Source organism: Metopolophium dirhodum, chromosome 7, assembly GCF_019925205.1.
Source record: "Metopolophium dirhodum isolate CAU chromosome 7, ASM1992520v1, whole genome shotgun sequence".
NCBI classification, from domain to species: domain Eukaryota; kingdom Metazoa; phylum Arthropoda; class Insecta; order Hemiptera; family Aphididae; genus Metopolophium; species Metopolophium dirhodum.
Window position 1 is genome coordinate 24257731 of NC_083566.1, and position 20178 is coordinate 24277908.

Below are 20178 nucleotides of genomic sequence, written 5' to 3' on the forward strand. Positions count from 1 at the left end.
AACACGGAACATTGTAGAATTGTTCTAGACTGTTTAAAAACATAAAATAAATAAAACATGATGCATAAATTGAAACTTAACCTTACTCTCAATAATTCAACTTTTAAGATAGAAAAAAACTTAATCATCCATGTTACTTTAAAACATTCAAGTAATTCAAATTCAAAAGAGAAAAATAAAGGAATACAATTTTAAAAAGGTGAGCAAGTAGGTGTTGCTCCGCTGTACAGTAGGATACAAGCGGGCACTGTAATGGATGGTGTTAAGTTTGAATTCAATTATATATATAATATCATTGTATAAGAAAAACGATTCTGAGCGAAGACGGTCAGTAACCCTATGATATTACTAAGTATATTTGATGATATTATTGTGAATAAAGTAATTTATATAATGTAACCTATTTACTCGGAATCTTGTTTTAAATTTTCAATTCTTAACTATAAAAGTTGAACATTTTATAAATTTTTAATTACAAAATAAATATTAAATTTTAAATTTGATACAATTTGTCAAAATTCAAACTTTAAATTCTTAAAAAAAAATGGTATTTTTAATATTTTTCAACTGCTAAAATAACAATATATCAGGAGCCTTGTATTGGTTTTTCAAACTTTTTGACCCAACAAATACAATTTTATTGACATTTAGAGAAAAAAAACTAAAAAATTACAAATTGAAAATGTTCGTAAACAGCTTGAAAACAGTAAAAATATTTTGAAAATGTTATAAAGTATAGGAATTGATCAAATAATTATATGATATAAATTTCAAGTGTCTACGGTTATTCGTTTTTGAATTATAATATAAAATGAGAAAATCGCTACTTGAGAAATCGAGTGAAAAACAAAAAGTAGTAATTTGTACTCAAAACAAATTTTGAAAAAATCGATTTAGTGTAACTCAGAAACTATCAACCGTTTACACCATGTATTTATTAGTACTTTCCATAAACGGTAACGTTTTCGAAATATTTTGATATTTTTGAGCTAGTTAGCATATTCTGCGAGCCGCGTTCACCAGACACTTCCAGATAAATTGCCTCGACCTCTTCCACGCGGATTTTCTACGATCGGACCGCGGTGCAGGTGTCTGTAGGAGTTCCGGTGAGACGGTCTTCGATTAGAAGACATACAGAGGCGGGACGACCGGATCGGTTCTCGTCGCAAGTTCGCAACTACGGAAGTCCGACAGCCGCGGATATCCTCCAACTGTCGACTACCAGGTCCAGATCGTGAATCGGACATGACGTGGAGGTCGCAGCGAGTCAGGCATGGCGGCATCTTGCATCTCCACACGACTATTTGATTTAGTGGTTGATGCGGCTATCATCGATACCTTGCAGTACACGGGCGAGTCCATAATATTCATCCCCGGAGACGATTTAAACAGTTCTCCGGGTCCATGTGGTAATGGCAGGCCCGGCTCAAGGGGTGGGCAACATAAGCCCACGCCTAGGGCGGCACTTAAGCAGCACTTAAGTAAGAGGGTGGCATTTTCAAAATACAGATAATATTATATTGTTAGAGGCGGCAAAATTTGATTTTGCCTAGTTCACTATTTTCTCTTAAGCCAGCCCTGGGTAATAGTAACCTGAAAGGCGCCGTGATCCTTCAATCGACGGCTAAATCGAGCACGTCGATCACGGAGCGAAGTTCGGTAAAACGTTCGTACGACTGACGGCTTGAAACTTCCATCACGTTTATGTCCATTTACAACTATTGACAAACAAAACGGCGGCGTAGAAAAATTGAGAGGTGGCAATCCAAAACGTACTATTGCCAAAATTTACAAAATCGAGTTAGGTAGGTATCGATTCTTATGGAAAAAATATCGATACATCGATTAGCGTCGTCAGAATAAATCAAAACGTACTATTTCCTGGTCAAATCTGCGATTTAAAATGACTGGTTAATCCAAAAACAAAACTTTTCCATACATAAAAATGATATTTAGAAAATCAAAACGTACTTTTTCCAGTTTTACGCCAAAACATTAACTATATCAAAACGAACTATTTCCAAAGTTTTTTTTTATGTAATGCTAAAAGCGTACTTTTACCCGTGTTGTACGTATACCCATATATTATATAGGGCAGTAAAAATGTTATATTGTTATTCCAAAACGTACTAAAATTTTAATTAAGTTATAAATTAAATTAAAAATATAACTCTAGAATATTTAACACATTTGAATCGTTTTAAATATAAATAATATATTTTTAAATAATTTAAAAAAAACCTTTTTTTTCAAAATGATTTGTTTTTATTGGAAATGTTAAGATGATACAAAAAATCGCTCTTCCTGAAAAAAAATAGTATTTTGGCAGTAGTACGTTTTGGATTTCCATGCCTAAATTGTCGAAACGGGTTTTTGCAGGAATGTTTGAGAGACTTGTCTTGTGGACCAGCGCTAAACAGTTAATGTTAGGTTTTCAACAAATTATTGGTTACCCACAATCGATAAACAATAGTAGTGTTATTTTTCTGGTTTACATTGTGGCCAGTATATACTATAATATAGTTGGCTTTCAGTCAGCTTGGAAATAGCAAATAGTCACAATCAAATCATAATTTAACAATCATTTTTATAAACATAAACCTACCAATAATATAATGTCCTTACATATAACCAAGAATAACGATTTTTGTTATTCAGTTGTAATTTTATAGTATTAATTCAACTTACCGGCTACCATATTAATAATAAGTATGTATAATAACAATATGTTTAAACATAAACTATATCCATATTGACAAACCGTCTCCGCTCAGAATCGTTTTTCGTATACAACGGTATTATATCATTGATTATATCATTATATACATTACAGTGACCCACATGTAACCTATTGTACAGCAGAACGACATCCACTGGCCCACCTTTTTTATTTTATTTTATACATCAAACGGGCTTGCGCCCAGGTAAAGGATACATTATAGTACCTACATACAACATAATAATTTTACAATATACAATATGACAGATTTAAATAATAAGTATTTAGTATATTATGTTAAGCGAATTTATATATTAAGGAAAGAGGGGTTCTCATTTGCTACTTTGCTAGCTTCATTAAACGATTAATCGGTTAATTTGACATATTATAATTGAGCAGTGAGGAATATGAAAATGGGTTTACTTGCGAGTACACACAACGTGAAGGCATTTTAAAATTAACTAGTGAGAGAAGAGATGGAGCATCAATATCCGAAGAGATAAGTTTTGTGAGGTAGGAAATATTATGAGATTGTCGAAGGTCTCCAAATGTAGATAGGTATTGAGTTTAGATAGGACGGGGTAACAGTCATGAGGTGGGCACTGCATTTTCAAAGCGTAACTGAGGAATTTCCTTTAGAAGCCTTCAAAACCACTGAACCATACTCGAGAATTGGTCTGACGAGAGCGCAGTGAAAGGATTTAAGTGAACTTGCCAAGTTTAAATTCACTTGAAATTTTTCAAATGTAATTTATAAGCTTTGCATATAATGCTATTTACGTGTGAGCCGGAGAAAGGGAGGGTGTAAACATAAAGGCTAAGTCACGTATAGTGTCAACTTAATAATAGACTCCGCAGTTCCATAATCCATTAAGTAGGTAGGTAGGTAGCAGTTATTGGAGACCGACCTCTGGTTAAGGGCATCATCGAACGACTATATTTCACTATTATGTACTGCAGAAAATCAAATATGAACATATTTTGTTGAACATTTTAAGTACCTATCGATACAGTTACTCATTTTTGAGTTACGCCAAAAGTACAATATCGATTTCGTCATAACGGGTTTTGATTAAAAATTAGTAATTTCCAATTTATTTTCCTTATTTTTAATTTATTTATCACAGTCATTTTTTAATTGTTAATTGTTGGGCATTTTTTACTTTTACCCCCTCAAAATACAAACTAGAAACAATTTGCTACCAGAAATCTCTCTCTAAGTTGAAAATCAAACAATGTTTACAGTTTACTGCTCCAAAAGGTAAACACTGCAGACAAATAAAACACATCATTGTAAAATCAATATGACATTATATTATACATTCATAATCAGCTCCGCTCATCATCTAAAATCAAAGCAAAAGGTTGCTGGTGCCTGGTAGGTTAGGTTAGGTCTTATAATAAAATTGTTGTAAGATTAGTAAACGTTCTATATTATCTTAATAAACTAATATTATATTACCATACCTGTTTAAATATTTTAATTTAAACGGTTGCTGGGTTGCCTTGGATGTATTTTTTTTATAAGATGGAAGATTCGGATTCTTTTTAATTTGTATGCTTTACGCGAAAAAAAATATTATGAAAATTAATTGTGTTACTGACCTACTAAATGCAAAAGTGGAGACTAACAGAACTTCTGAAATTTAAGTTATACATTTTTTATTATCAATGTTTTTTTCTACCTATTAACCTGGAAATTACGTGATTATAATATTGAAGATTTTGAAATGATATCATTTTCGTACCGTCTTCCTGTATAGCTTGAAATGATGTTGACATTATTTTTCTTATTCCTAGCTAAAAAAAATAAATTTAGTGTCGTTTTACACCCTAGAATTACTAATATAAAATATACCTTATAAAAACCTGTTGTTTCAAGTCACCAGTTCTTGAAGCTTGAAATAAATAAATATAAAAAAACCATCCATATAGTTGCATTGTTACAAGTCACATTCCATTTTTATTTTATTGCAACAGATGATCTTAAATTTAAAATAGCGTTTTAATACTTATACTGAATTAATATTTTTTCGAACTAAGTTCTATCAAAAATATAAAACCTGATAATTTAACATTATTCGTAACACTTGATGGTGATTACAAAATGGCTAAAATGTTGATATTAGACTTTTTATTTTATTTTTCGATTTTATAAGAAAAATCACCTGATTGATGAGAATATATTTTAGTACCTATCACTAATACACAGAGTATTTTAATCTAAGAATGGTTTAGTTATTGGCTATTGTTAAATATCGGAAGTACAGTAGAAATCGGTTATAACGAGTTTCAAGGGCCAGCTAGTTTTTCTCGTTATAACCGGTAGCTCGTTATATGCGGTTGGGACGAGTATTCGTTGTAATCGATTAAAAGCGGGAAATACAAAAATAAAACCGATGACTTTCTTTTTGTTTTACTTATAATCGAAATTAATACTGAATTTATACAATATCTATGTACATATATTATTTATACATTAATACATACATTTATTATTAATTATTATAATTGGAGATTTAATACATACTTTATTTATCAATAGGTACATATTACTTAAACATAATTATAAAACACTTAAATTTAATTTCTTAAAATAATTTTTGATTGAACTTTGCTTCGTGTATTTAGTGTTGATCGATGTTTCTAATAAAGATAATAACGTTTTTCTTTCAGCATCTGTACCTTCATATTTTGTGTAATAAAATCTTTCTAGTGTCCATTGAGCTCAATGCAGCACGAGCTTCAGATATTGACGGCACAGTTTCAAACTCATCATCAAGCTCATCGATATCAGTATTATTATCTGGCTTAACTTGTTGGCTGGCTATGACATTGTTGACTATAACTTCATCCGTTCGAATTTCTGACGTTATGAGGCCGTCATCAATCTGTACGTAGTCCTCATCGGTGTCATTAATCAATCCACTGTTTGCTTGTAGCTGTGTAGTATCGGTCGAAACGTCACAAAAACCTACATGCCGAAAGCAATTAGAAATCCAGTCGATGTTACATTACGCCAAGTTTTATCCATCATTATTATGAAATCCAAAACAGTTGTTTTTGATTCTATTTGATTCTCAATATCCTTAATCATTTTCAGTACCAACTGATTCCGGTAATGAGCTTTAATGTTCCTTATAACTGTTATAACGCCTCGGTCCATCGGTTGAAGTACAGCAGTAGTGTTGGCGGGAAAAAAGACGAGTTTAATACATTTCAAATGCATTGATGGGTGTGCTGGACAGTTGTCCACCAACAGTAGAATTTTTTTTTCTTACGGCGTAACTCATCATCCCAATAATTAAGAGTTTTTTCAAAAATTGCCGAGATCATCCGAGCCTTGGTGTTATTTTCATAAAATACTGAAAATGATGAAACTCCTTTAAAACACCGAGGGCTTTTCGACTTTCCAATAACAAGGCATTTTCTTTTATTAGTTCCGGTCATGTTGGCTGCCACTAAAACTGTTATTCTGTCTTTGGATAATTTTCCACCCGAGCATTTTTCCCCCTTGAAGCGAAGAGTTCTATCAGGAGTTAATTTGAAAAAAAAGATTTGCTTCATCGGCATTATAAATTTCATCGTCACAGTAACCTGCTCGAAGGGATGGCCAAACGTTAGCCATCCAATTAGAACAGATATCAGTATTAACTGAAGATGACTCACCTGAGATCTTGCCGAAACCAATGTTGTGCCGCTGTCGGAAACGCTGAATCCAAGATGCAGAGCATTGAAATTTTCTATTTTCATTTTTTCTGCCAGTTGGTGAGTTTGAACCATACTAGTACAGCTTCTTCAAGGTGACATGCTGTGCAGTGCGCAGTCGTTTTGCTTTAAGTGACGTGGTTTGAAACATATTTGTCAACGTATCCCGATTCTTCCATATGGTTGAAATTGTCGACGAAGAAGTGCCAAATTCTTTTGTGATTACGCTGTTTTTCTCACCATTTTCTAAACGCCCGATTATTCCGATTTTTTCGTCCAACGTAAACTGACGACGCTACATGGTGGAACGTCTTCACACAACTGACGCTATTTGTAATTTTGTAATTTTAAAAGACCAGAATTTGTAAGAAATAAGAATAATGTTTATTATTAATAAGTAATCCATATCTACACTCTACAGTGTAGACATTCTACACAACTAAAGATAATGTATGTCAATGATTAATCGACCTAAATCACGGACTAAGATATACGGAACTGGACACGAGATGAATATTGTGGTTACGAAATGTAGTATAACAGGCGCTGTTTGGGGGGATATTTTCCTTTTAGCATTACTAGCGCTGTCTTAGTGGATACTTATGGAAAAAAGTATTGGACCTCCAACCTTGTCGTGTCCAGACCTGTATATCTTAGTCGGGATTGGGGTACTTGTCCCGAAATTTCATGTCCATGTCACTCCATGACCTAAATAATAACCAATAGTTCTCATCTTGCCGGTACCTGTTCTTAGTAACCGGAAGGTCGTTAGCCAAGTTAGCTTTATTTTACTTTTTATAGCCGATAACTTGTAATAACCATACTCGTTGTAGACGTATATTAATTTAACCACGAAGAATAAAGATATCTCTATTCTTCTTCATGATTTTAAGTTTTTAACATACAATCATATGGGCTCGTACCGGGACCTAACATTTTGCTTGTTCTAAGCAGTATCTCTAAGCGATGCTCGTTATAGTGATTTCTACTGTATATTATTGTTATTTTAATACCTATATTGTTTAGATTAAAAAAAATTTGCATGTTATAAAGTGAGTCAAATAAATGTTGCTATCACAAACACAAAAATTGTTTGTATTTACTATTTTCCATCTACTACCAATACTAAGTACATTTAATAATATGATATATCTCCAATTTCCAAATAGGGGATAACATTTTGGTGACTAGGTGAGTGTCCACTATTTAGAGATTTTTAGAGTTTCTCATAATAGTTTTAGAACAACCAAGGTGAAACTCAATTTTTAATTTTACTTTGAAGTATAACTGTCAGCAGAAATAACCATTTTTAATTTTTTTTAATTTAAATATATTCAATCTATTTACAAAATTAAAACAATAAGTAATAAGGATAACATAGACAAGTATATACTATATACAAACATGAATTGCGTAAAGAAGAGACCGTTCACTAAAAGAACCCCAGACATTTTTTCCTCCCCTATTTAAGGAGATCTCTAGACCAGTTTGTTTTTAATCGACAGGGAATTTGTGGTAATGTAAGAGAAGACATGTATTTAATGAAGGGGTTTATGTGATTTGATAATTTTGAATGGAAACTTTTATAGTGGCTTTTTTCAAGCTCGTTTACTATTTGTATTTTTAGGTCATTATGGAGTGCTGTATTTGTTATGTACCATGGAGCACCGGTGATAAGTCTAAAGGTAATTGACTGGAGGGCTTGAATAGGGCAAATGTTTACGGGTTTTGCAGAGCCCCAAATTTAGATGCCGTATGACCATACTGGCATGATGATTGCTATGTATAGGAGTAGTTTGTTTTTGAGTTAGATTTTAATAGCGGTCTAAGTAGATGGAGAGAGAGCAAGTTGTTTTCGTTTTTGCTTGGTGTGGTTTGACCAGGTTAATATTTCATCTAGAGCGATACATAGGTATTTGGTTGACTGGTGAAGTAGAATTGGTTTGTTATTGAACCATTCTTAATTATAAAGTTTTTATTTGTAATTTTATGATAACAACATAATAAAAAAATAATAATAAAAATAAAACAAAATAACAAAAATAATTAAAATTAACGAATGGTGTATATATAGATGTTATTACGATACAAATGTGTAGTTAACAAAACAATCTTTAATAAATTAATGTCAATGTAAAAATAGATTTTAATTATTAGGTAGGTTATTATAATATTATATGTAAATGGCAAATAAAGTTTTATCAAATAATAATAATAAAAAATTATTAGTTTAAAATTGGAAATCTTAAATAGGCACATTATCAATAAAGAAAAGTTGAATTTCAAAATTAAGTGCATGTTAAAATACTCAGTAATGAGCATTATTTAAAGAAAGTCAACCAACCAAAATGTTCACATTTTTTATGGTTATGAAAAAAAAATAAAAACTTTACTAGTACATTTAAATATTTAATGTTAACTGAATCATTTGATTGATGCTGAAATTAGTTTTCATAGATTGAAAGCTTATGCGCTAAAGCATTAAAAATTTTTTTTTTGCAAATTTATTTAAAATTAAGTGAAGCTAAAAGTTGTTGACCAGTAGCCATGACCATTGATTTAATTTGATTTGCTTGGTTGATTTTTTGGCAAGTAATTACATATGTTTGATACTCATCATGCCCTATATTTGTTGAACTTTCTTCTGGTAGTACACTACAAAAGTCCTCAACACACATATTATGTGACAAATATTCCAACATATCTAAAAACAAAATGTATGTAACATTAAATAAATACAAGAGCAAAAATAAGTGTGTTGAATTGTTTACCATGTAAAACTTCATGATATTTAGATTGATTATCTACATCCGATTTTGATTTTTTTTCTAATAAACTTGTTATATGTTTCCATTCGGATGTTGACTTTAAACAATCCTGGAAATAAAATTGTTGATCATAGGTAGCTAGTTGTGATCAGTAACCAGTGAAGTCCAGAGGGGGGAGGAGGCAGGTGATGCAATGCATCAACTGAGAAAATATTTTTTAATAATTTGGACTTTTCAAATAAATAATAAAATATAAAAATTCTTTCTTTGTTAATGTATTTCTATGATTCTGGCCAAAATGGTAAAATTTTTAGAAACTGATACAGGTACAGTCATGAAAGGACAGAAATACCAATCAATAGGGATTTTAATGTTACTAACTTTGACATAATAAATTAGATAATCGTGATATGTGATAATTATATATATTATTATTATTCTACTCTACTTTGTACATTATGTTTGAATTTGAATGGTTGTATTTTGTAACAGTGTTTACACAATGCTTCAGTGCCGTGCTAATTTACATAGGCACCCCAAGGCAATAATATTTTGAGCCCCTATTCGAAATTACATATTTAAGCAACCTCAAAAATAGCTCGCTGTGCTTTGGCTCCCTAAGATGCTTTATTCAATTCCTCCCCCCTCACGCGTTTGTGATTAATAAATTAGTGATCAGTGTAATTTTTAACTAACCAAAATTAGAAATGGTTTAAACTTATTACTTAGTTCTATTATATTAATCATTGATGTGTAAAGGTTTTATATAAATGTAGTGCTAAAAGGTGTGGACAAGGTCGCTCTGGCTTGTATTGACACCAAACGTATTTTGAACCAAGTGAACTAATTATGTGCGGGTGTCACTGTCAGTAACATTTTATATAATTACAAATTATAATATTATAATGCACCTAATACTTACAATAGAGTATTTTAGAACCGCTTGAGGACACTTCTCTATAATTATTTCAATTGTTTTCATAGTATTTTCAGAGGCCATGATCTCCAGACTTAATGATGGTTTGCTCAATAATGGAAGAACTTGTTTTATGTCTTCTTTGAAATCTTTAGTTAGCCAGTTAGTGTAAAACAGACTCTGAAGTTTTATTAGATTTTCATTGTTGTTATTATAGCATGGTAGCATTTGTATGTAACCTGGTATTTGTGAATTGTAAATATTTTTCCAGTCTCTGGCATTAGTTTGTGTACCATTTTCTGAAATTGGTTTTGTGAGATCTGTCAAGTATTGCCTAAATAGAATCTAAAAACAAATTAGGTATTAATATTACAATAGATATTGAAAAAAATATTTTACCTTCATGGCATCACAGACATATTTCTTGTTGAGATCTGGTGTTTTGTCATGTCCATAAGAACGAGAAAAATGTAATTCGAGAAATCGTTTGAAGACTTCTGTAACATTTGTAGAATACATATGAGATCCAATGTATTTTTGAAATGCTTGAATGACTTTTCGTAGTTTAATAGGTTGACCAGATGAAATTATTTCTGCGAAACCATGAGCAATTAAAGTTGGAGTTTCTTGCATCAAGACTAGCGAGAATTCAGAAAATGAAGAATCCTGTAATCAATAATGATTGTATATATAAATATACATTGAAGTTTAAATTAATTAATATACTATATTATATTAAAAGTTAATTATAAATATGAAAAAAAACAGAGGAGACATGAAACTATTATCCTGAAATTGCATTTATTATATTGTAAATAACTTTAAAATTATAAGGTAGTTTTCATTAATAATGTGGAACTTAAACATTCAATATAATAATATAATATATAATATATATGGAATGATTCCTTTATCAAGTAATATTCCTTATTTCAAAAACTATAAATTATATTTTTGAAAATATTAATTTTCCATAAATGTAAGTGTTGTTAAAACCCATTTTTTTAAGGTTTTACCATTTTGAATGACAACATATATTTTTAATTAAATATTTTAAAGTAGAATTCTTTAGAGTACTCGATATAAAAAAAATTGGGACGTAAAGTTTATGAGTTAGAGATGGAATGTTGATGACTTTAGAATTTTTTTCCTTTTTTATCCTATAAAATGCTATCTTGCTCCATCTTAGATAAAAATATGTTTTTTATCAAATTTAATTTAGACTACAACTGTACTCACTTGTTCTATCAATAAATTTGAGTATGTTTTGCAAAATTGCACAAATGATTTATTTGAAACTTCATCAGCTTCATTATATATATCTGAGACATCTTTGGTTTCAATATTGGACAATGAGTAGAGGAATAGTAATGTAAATGTTAAAGCTCCTTTCCATTCATAACTAGATAAAAATATAAAATAAAAGTGTTCATTGTGTGGCATTGATAATTGTCTTTAGTAATGATTAACTCATAGTTTTTTTTCTGTGCCACCACATTTATTTACTATACATTATTTTATGTTTAGATTGTAAAAAAAGTGTATAAAAAATACAAAAAATATTCAAGTCAATATTTAAACTTGATAAGATTGTAATATGTAACTCTACTCTATTCAGAGTAAAAAAGGTACCGGCAGGGCGACTTTGTTCCGAATTCCAAACACAGTGGTTGATTTGGTGGGAGAAAGATCCGTCCGCCACTGGACAAAAACCAGGGGCCAGTTACAATTATCCCAAGTATTTATGCATAATAATGTATTAATGTAATATAACAAGTTACATTTCAGATCGTTATTGACTACCTATTGAGAATATCAAATTAAATTTACTAGGGGACCCACTGGCTACCACCCACCCCTCTATTTAAGGAAAATTTCAGAGGCCTTGGCTGGAAATAGAATATTATATCGACAGTAGAAAGGAAAAACGGTGTAAGCGACATTTTATACATTTTACAGGAGAGCCAAACAACAGTTTTTTCTGCTTTTTTTAAATTTTTAAGCCGTTTAAAATAATTTTATTGAATTTTCACATAAACAATTTTTTTAGATAATTATATTCTAAATAAGTTGGTAACATAATAAATTAAGAATTGTTATTTTTTTTACTTGTAATGTTAATTTATATAGTTTTTTGGTGCTTAGACCTTATTTTTGTTATTCATCTGAATTTTGGTGGTTACAACCAGCATAATAGTAATAACTAGAACATCATATACCGAATATTAAATAACGCATTGAACAAGTTTGAGTCATAATATACAGTTTGTACATTTAACAGGTAACGAAGTGCACGGGATCAGCTAGTAGTAATAAAAATTAATTATTAAATAATTATTATAATTTAATTTTACTCTGTTTATTTAAAAATGAACAAAACAAAATGTATAGATATTATCAATAACTATAATAACCAACAATTAATTAAAACCTATGAAAAATATTTAAAAATAATATTAAAAATTATTATAAACAGCTCAAAAATATTGTTTTGTCGCTTAAGCCTGTTATTTGGTGTTTACTCTTTAATTTGATAGACAGAATTTATGCCTTGCAACTATCGATTATTTTATTATCGTATACAACTTCGTCAATAATCAACATGTCGATAATCGGGTGAGCACAATCAATGTAGAATTATATCGTTTACGCCTTAATTAAAAAATTTTTTTTCTTCAAAAACATTGTGTACCCCCTTTTTCCTTTCCACCGTCGATATATATATAATTTTTTTCATACAAGAGGGTAAATTGTTTGCACAAAATTTGTCCCAAATGTAACGATATTAAATCACATCAAAAAAGTATTCTTTTATTTGTGTTACAATAATTAATAATACTGTAATAACATTTATTTTAAGTACCTGGCTTCTAAATTTTTTTTAATGTGTTTAATAGCATTATCGAGTGGTAGTTTTCTTACAGACTTTTCCGATAATACAAGCTCAGCAATATATAATAAATCACAACTTCTATCAGCTATTTTAATTCCATATATAAATGTTTTAAAATCAATTTGGTCAGTATGATCATGTATCCATGAAGAAATATAAAATTTCAATGCAGGAATAGTATTCACTGGGCGTTTCACCTGAAAGTAATAAAATATAGTTTTAGTAAAAATCATAATATATTTAATATTTAGAAGAAAATAAAATCATTTTTACTTACCCGTTTGTACATATCTTCAACTTGTTTCATTCTTATAAATACATCCATTGGCAGCAAATTGGCTATTTCATAAAGTTTGTAAGACCATTCCCATCCATCTTTTTTAAATCTTAAATATAAATATTTCAATATTAGTTTAAAATTATGTTTATCAATTTATTGAACTTACAAAAAGTAATGGTCAGCTACAAGGCAACAAAACTTTTTGAAATCATTGTTTCCTAAACGAGCAGTACCACAACCACAATATGTATAATTTTCTACAATATCTGATATATTCAAAGCTTCTTTCATCAAATGAATATACTTATTTGGGGTTTTGAATCTAGAAATCCTTGCTTTGAATGTAAGAACTTTACATATACTACTAGGAGAAGGCAGCATTAACATGTAAAGTGTCCAACTATTGTTTACCCTAGTAGTAAGTCAATAATAAGTCACAATGTTAATGTCTGAATAATAAATACATAGTTGTATTTATTTATTTTTACTTATTATCTTGATTTGGATTAGCAGAAGTGAAAATAATCAATTTGTTTTCTAAAAGTACCATGTCGACAATACCCAAAAATGGTTTATGACCAATTAGTGTCACACGTTCAGATAAAATATGTGACTAAAAAAAAAAGTAAATTGTTAACTATTAAAATATAAAAATGTTAATATTTATACTATAATTAAATACAATTGTAATATTAATATGAATCATATATACCGGAGAAGGACTTGAAGAAGGAAATAATCTAATTGTGTACGTTTCTAAGCTAGCAGTAGTCAATACATGCAGTACAGAACGATCCATAAAAATGTTAACAACTGGTGACATGAAATTATAAACAGTAATGCATTGTGCGGGAGTCATCTAAAATCAAATAAATTCACAGTAACGTAGGTACATTATATAAAAGTATAACATTAAGCTTTGATACAAATACATACCTCTACTTCATTTTTTTCGTGTCTAACAAGAGAATGAAAAACAAATGCTTCTTCTTTTAAACTTATTAAGCAGTTAACACACATTAAGTGATTGTATGTTTCAGTGCGGAAACGAGGAAAATTCCATTCTAAAATATAAAAGCATTTTATAAATTATTTGACTGCTCACTCAAGTTTCTAATATAATAGAAACAGGTATTACAATGATAACATTCATACAGTGTCAATACATGATATATATGGGTTTGGAAGCAGTGAATTTCCAACACACGCAAAACATAGGAATGTAGAAGTGTTTTCATTTCAACGTACCAAATTATTTAATAAAGCGATAAGAATTCTATAAATAGATTTTAATTTGTAGTCTTTTTGAGATTGTTTTTCCAACATTTTTGATTTTATCTTCTAAATCCTAAAAAAAGAACTATTATAATTCAATTTTTGGAGAAATTAAAATCAAAAATGTGGGAAATAGATCTTAAGTAGACTTGACGACAAATTCAAATCTGTTTTCAGATTTCTGATCGCTTTACTAGATCAATCGGTACATTGGAATGAAAATATATCTAAATTCCCATGTCCACGTGTGTTTGACCAAAGACAGAAAATCACCACCTCCAATACCCTTAACTAAATTACTATTTTTGATGGTTTTTTGGCCAAAATAAATGTAAATAGATATTGATAAAAACATTTTTTTTAATAATAAAATTAATTCTAATCATTAAATAAAGTTACAGGGAATATCTTAAAAAAATTAGAAAATGTTATGATTATCAGAAATAGTTCTTAATAAAATTGTAGAATTTGTATACATTATATTGAGTTTTTTGTATATATTTTATTACTTAACACATCAGCGTTACCTAACACTTTAGATGTTTGATGTCGCTTATAAACCAAGTGTAACAGCACAGATTTTATACATTCATTTGTAACATGACATCTGCTCATATTTAATTCAAGTTGCAACAGTATTTTAACTGTCCAGTTGATAGGTTCACTCCAAGGCTAAAAATAAAATAATATATACATATAGGTATTACATTTTAGTAATGTTTAAAAAAAAATTATTTCATACATCAATTGCTTCTGTTTCATTTATAGTGATAGGTAGAGTAGCAATATTAAATGGAGCATTTTCTTCTTGTTCAACCAATGCGGTATCATCAAAACCAGGAGTCATCACCATAATTGGGAAACATTTTGGGTTAACATGTTGCCTGAGGTAAGTATCAGTTTTTGATTTCATTAATTGATTTAAATCAATAGGCCCATGAGCAATTCCAGATTGCTCAATGTTTTCTTGAGTAGAGTTGGTTTTTGTAGAATTAGTCGTAGAACTCCAATCAGATATTTTTTTAGTATCTAAAATTAAAAAAAAAGTATGAACATAAATAATTTTATAACTACATAATATTAATATATTCTACTAATTATTAACCATAGGTACCTTTAAGAATCTGAAATACTTCAACTTTTCTTTCTCCAAAAACAGCTACAATGTCTTGTTCAATTTGTAAATCACAGACATTAAACTTGAGGTTCATTATCATTGGCCATGTATCAAAATCTAAGAACCGTAGTCGAGATATGTCATGTGTTTTTATTACCATTCTAAAAATACTAAGTATACATTTAGATGCAATCACAATGTTTCCTGTTTCCTGTAAGTTATATATATTAATAATTTTAATTAAAAAATATTTGTCAATGTTTACAAATGTACAGCATAAAGTTTGAAGATTTAATTTTAAGTATGATACACTCTTGAATAAAATGTTGGATGAACTTTGTAGATATTAAGTTTAATTGCAGTGAGGTTAGCTATAGTGTGAAATATTGAGTAGGAACGTTAAAGTTAAAAAGTATAGGTAATACAATTCATATACCTCCTATTCACATTTCAACTTTAATTTTTTTTTCTATATTTTTCTATCTTATGAGAGTACATATTAAAATTGTGAGAGAACTTTTGTAAATGGTAATCTAGTAATTATCATGATGTTACAAGATAGTTCATATAAATAAGCCTAACAATGAGGGACATTCAGACATGATTTGTAGTAAACATCTCTATGATAGTTCATATTGTGAACTTTGTACTAGATTCTAAAAAATTTTATTTGAAGTGTTTTAATATTTTATTCAATGACCACATTTGTCTTTTTTTCAAAAATGTTATTAATAACTATGATACCCATAGAACATGAGAAATAATAATATAATAACCTAAATATTGTCACCTTTTCACAAGTATAATAAATTATAATTGTTTAAGAGACTGCAATAGAAATAATCTAGTGAATACCTACATATAATTTGAGATAAAAAGTGTACTCGACAACTAATAAAATATTCATTATCAAAAAATGTGTGATACATATAGAATGATATAATTTATATAAATTGCAAAAACCATCTTATGATATTTTTATGCCTTACTTGACAACAGGCAAATGAATTTATTGTTGTAAACTTGACAGGGATCTCAATCATATCCAATGCATTGTCGCCAATTTGTGACCCAGTAGGTGTCACACGTCCAGCTATCCTGGCTCTTAATGGTGGAGTTCCTTTACTGCATTGCTCCCAGTTGCAATAAACTCTCAGATACAGTGCATCATCTCCGGACCTCTTTTGCTTCGTTTCTAGAGTGGCGATATAATTTCCAGATGCGCAATAAGATAACTGCATTACTTGATCAACAGTAGGGATTGCATAGGTAGGCTTAGCCTCATCAGATAAATCTCGAACCTCAATAGCATGATGAGCCAATGCAATCAACAACCTAAACCATACACACAAATACACAATGTATTTTTGCATAAATATTTGACCAGTAAATATACAATGATTGCCTAATAGTTCACACATATAGTACCTAACAATGTACTACTGTGGTTACAGAAGTTTCGGGAATCATATTTACCTATTCGGAGGAGCTGACGTGAAAGCGACTGGGTCGGCACAGGTATCTACTTTTTGGCCTTCGAAGTTATAGGCCGTTATAACACGAACCATTGTACAACATTAATATTTAATATGGTATTCGGTAAACGAAATTAAAACTTTAATACCTAAACAATAAGGTATTACTGTATTAGATTATTATTGTTTTTTGACATTTTCTTCAATAGTTCAATCAATTAAATCCAAATAACCTTATCAATACTAACTTTATCAGATAAGACGGAACGGCCACCGGTAGTTCATTGTTTTGACACCGGCGAATATCAACTATGGTAGGTCGGAGTCGGTCGAATCCGTTTATAGCAACTTACTAAAAACCACGAATTATAATAAAATAATATGCCTCAATTTGGTATTTATTTATCATTTAAATAATTTCTCAATTCTTGCTATGTACTATACTAGCTAGTAGGTTAGGTACATATCCTGCAAAATATTGATCCACTTCTACTGTAAGTCGAATAATTCGTTATAGGTAGGTATGTCAAACTACTTGAAAATGTAATACCTACCTATAAGGTTTCTCATAAGTTTTTGTAACAGTACACGAAAATTTGCAAACTATTTTGTAGGTTTTATATTTATAAGATATTCAATTTTTATAGCTAATGCCTAAGAATTGAAAATGTAAGCGAAAGTTTCCCATAAGTAGCTCACACATAAAATATATATAAACACATTTATATATTGTTTATTATAATATACTTTAATTTCAAATTGGGAAGGAATTATATATTTTAATAAAGAATAACAACTGTGGTAAAATTTTAAAATTCCCAATATTTTTCAAATGCGTCAAAAACAAAAAAAAATTAAGGAAAAACCGGAATTTTTACGCAAAATTGGTTTCTGACAACATTTTATTTGTTGGGTCAAAACACGTGAAAATTTAATACAAGGCTCCTGATATAATGTTGCAATAGCAGAAAAATATTAAAAATATAAAGGCACAATTTTTTATTAATCATTTCGTATAAATAAAGTTCAAATTTTGACAACATTTATCAAAGTGAAAATTAAAAATGTATAAAATGTTCAACATTTGTAGCTAAGGAATAAGGATTGAAAACTCGAAACAAGGTTCAAGTAAGTAGGTTAATTTTTAACTAAAAAATATAAAAACACCGTTTTTTTGTAGTTATTTTATGCTCAAATTTGAACGAAATTAATTATTAAATAGCCAAGAATAACGAGTTTAGTTATTTTTTTGTAATTTTTTAATATTAATTTAACTTACCGGCTACCGTATTAATAATAAGTATAATAATAATATAAATAAAATATAAAATATCCTAGACTGACAAACTGTCTCCGCTCAGAATCGTTTTTCATAGACAATGAATATAATATCATTGAATTCAAATTTAATATCATCATCCATTACAGTGACCCACTTATAAGTTATAACTGTATAGCAGAGTGACATCTACAACTTACCCGCTTTTTTTACTTTTGCTCGCTGGATGCCAAAATAATAATGTAGATTGTATTACTGTACTATTGTAGGTATTGCTGACATCTTAAATTTCTTAAATTTACTATAGTTTCTGAAAGTTACCTTTTTTCAATCAGCAAATTAAATATCATAAATAAACCACATTTAATTATTTATTTAATAGCTTAAGATGACGCTACACCCGTATTCGTCTTACAAATGTACAACATAGCAAAAACTGTTTTGCGCGGGAAATAACCGAAAAGGCTACAGTCATAACTAAGAAACGAGATTTTCACCACATAAAAAGGAGAGCTTTGGCTGTGCAGTGTTGTTTTTATTTTTTTGATATCATTTATATGAAAAAAAATTTTCAAGTTTGAAAAACACCAACAATAATGGTTTTTGAAACAGTAAGAACTTTTTTCATATTATAAGTGATATCAAAAAAATAAAAACAACGTTGCACGGCCAAAGTTCTTCTTTTTATGTGGTGCAAATCTCGTTTCTTAGTAATGACTGTAGCCTTCTCGGTTCTTTCCTGCACAAAAAGTTTTTGCTATGTTGTACACTAATTGTAAGACGGAGACAACACATGCGTCCTCTTAACACCAGCAAAGGCCAAAAGTTAAAGATACAACCACGGATGTATATCATGTATAGTAGTTATAATAAGTTTATTAATAGGCATAGGTCAGTGTTTGGCAAGTTTCTTATAAAAAGGAATTCGTTCCTTTGGAAAATGAAGGAGTTCCTTTTTTAGTTCCAAACAAAATAAAAATTCTTATTTAATCACTTATGTTTTTTTTTCATATGCATACTTCTTTAATTTTTAATTATAATATATAACTACAAGTATAGGTAGGTACATATTTTATGATTCTATTTTGAGATTTTCTTCAAAATTAAATTGTTGGCTTACGTATGCCGATTGTCTTAACGTCGATACTCCATAACGATCAATAATTAGTAATATACATTTTACACATTAAAAAAAATCTTAATTTAAATTATTTACATAATTATCTGTGTAAATTATTGGAACTAGAAAGGAATGAACAATTTTGTTATTTTTCCTTGAAAAAAAGAACTAGTTCAATTCCTCGTTCTTTTTTTATAAAAAGGAATTTGTTCATCGTGCCGTTCTTTAAAAAGGAATTCGTTCCAGGAATCCGTTTCTTTTGGAACTCGTTCCTTCCAAACACTGGTATAGGTACACATTAACAGACAAGCGTTTAATTATTTAAATTCATTTTAACATATTATTATACATTTTTAATTTAGAAACTGCAACACAATTATATTCAAAATTCTTTAATTTATTACCAACAAGATTTGGGTAATCGACATATTATTAGGTACCTAATTATAATGACAAAATTGATTAAGTAGGTAGGTAATAAAGCCTGGATAAAACATTTCATTACATTCCTATTTCCTAAAAACTATTGTAAATTTGTAACTATACAAACACGGATCTTGAACTTCGCACCTTCACATTAAAATTGTACATTGTCTGGTCTAATATTTACATTGATAACATATACCTA

The 20178-nt window shown here is 29.5% G+C and overlaps 1 protein-coding gene and 1 pseudogene across 2 annotated transcripts; both read right to left on the minus strand.

Annotated features, from left to right (window-relative positions):
- Positions 1 to 5280: 5280 nt before the first annotated feature.
- On the minus strand, positions 5281 to 6728 carry LOC132949614 (tigger transposable element-derived protein 6-like; annotated as a pseudogene).
- A 1102-nt stretch (positions 6729 to 7830) lies between these two features.
- LOC132949390 (uncharacterized) lies at positions 7831 to 17610 on the minus strand. 2 transcript variants are annotated; one of them, XM_061020255.1, is made up of 17 exons: positions 17400 to 17610; positions 17153 to 17300; positions 16666 to 17011; positions 15674 to 15887; positions 15302 to 15588; positions 15087 to 15231; positions 14221 to 14348; positions 13997 to 14143; positions 13773 to 13897; positions 13451 to 13696; positions 13282 to 13390; positions 12975 to 13201; positions 11351 to 11513; positions 10511 to 10777; positions 10118 to 10456; positions 9199 to 9304; positions 7831 to 9131 (listed from the first exon to the last, which is right to left on the minus strand). In XM_061020255.1, the coding sequence occupies exons 2-17, from the start codon at positions 17242 to 17244 to the stop codon at positions 8932 to 8934; spliced, it is 3141 nt and encodes a 1046-aa protein (XP_060876238.1). In that variant the 5' UTR covers positions 17245 to 17300; positions 17400 to 17610; the 3' UTR covers positions 7831 to 8931. The 2 variants fall into 2 exon arrangements, with proteins under 2 accessions (XP_060876238.1, XP_060876237.1); XM_061020254.1 differs by lacking the exon at positions 17400 to 17610 and having other exon boundaries at positions 17153 to 17365.
- Between the last annotated feature and the right edge of the window lie 2568 nt (positions 17611 to 20178).

Coding starts and splice junctions, on each gene's coding strand:
- LOC132949390 (XM_061020255.1), bottom strand. CDS start 17,244: ATGGTTCGTGTTATAACGGCCTATAACTTCGAAGGCCAAAAAGTAGAT. Junction 15,232..15,301: donor ATGAAACAGAAGCAATTGAT/GTATGAAATAAT, acceptor TTTTATTTTTAG/CCTTGGAGTGAACCTATCAA. Junction 13,202..13,281: donor TTGAAGATATGTACAAACGG/GTAAGTAAAAAT, acceptor TATTACTTTCAG/GTGAAACGCCCAGTGAATAC.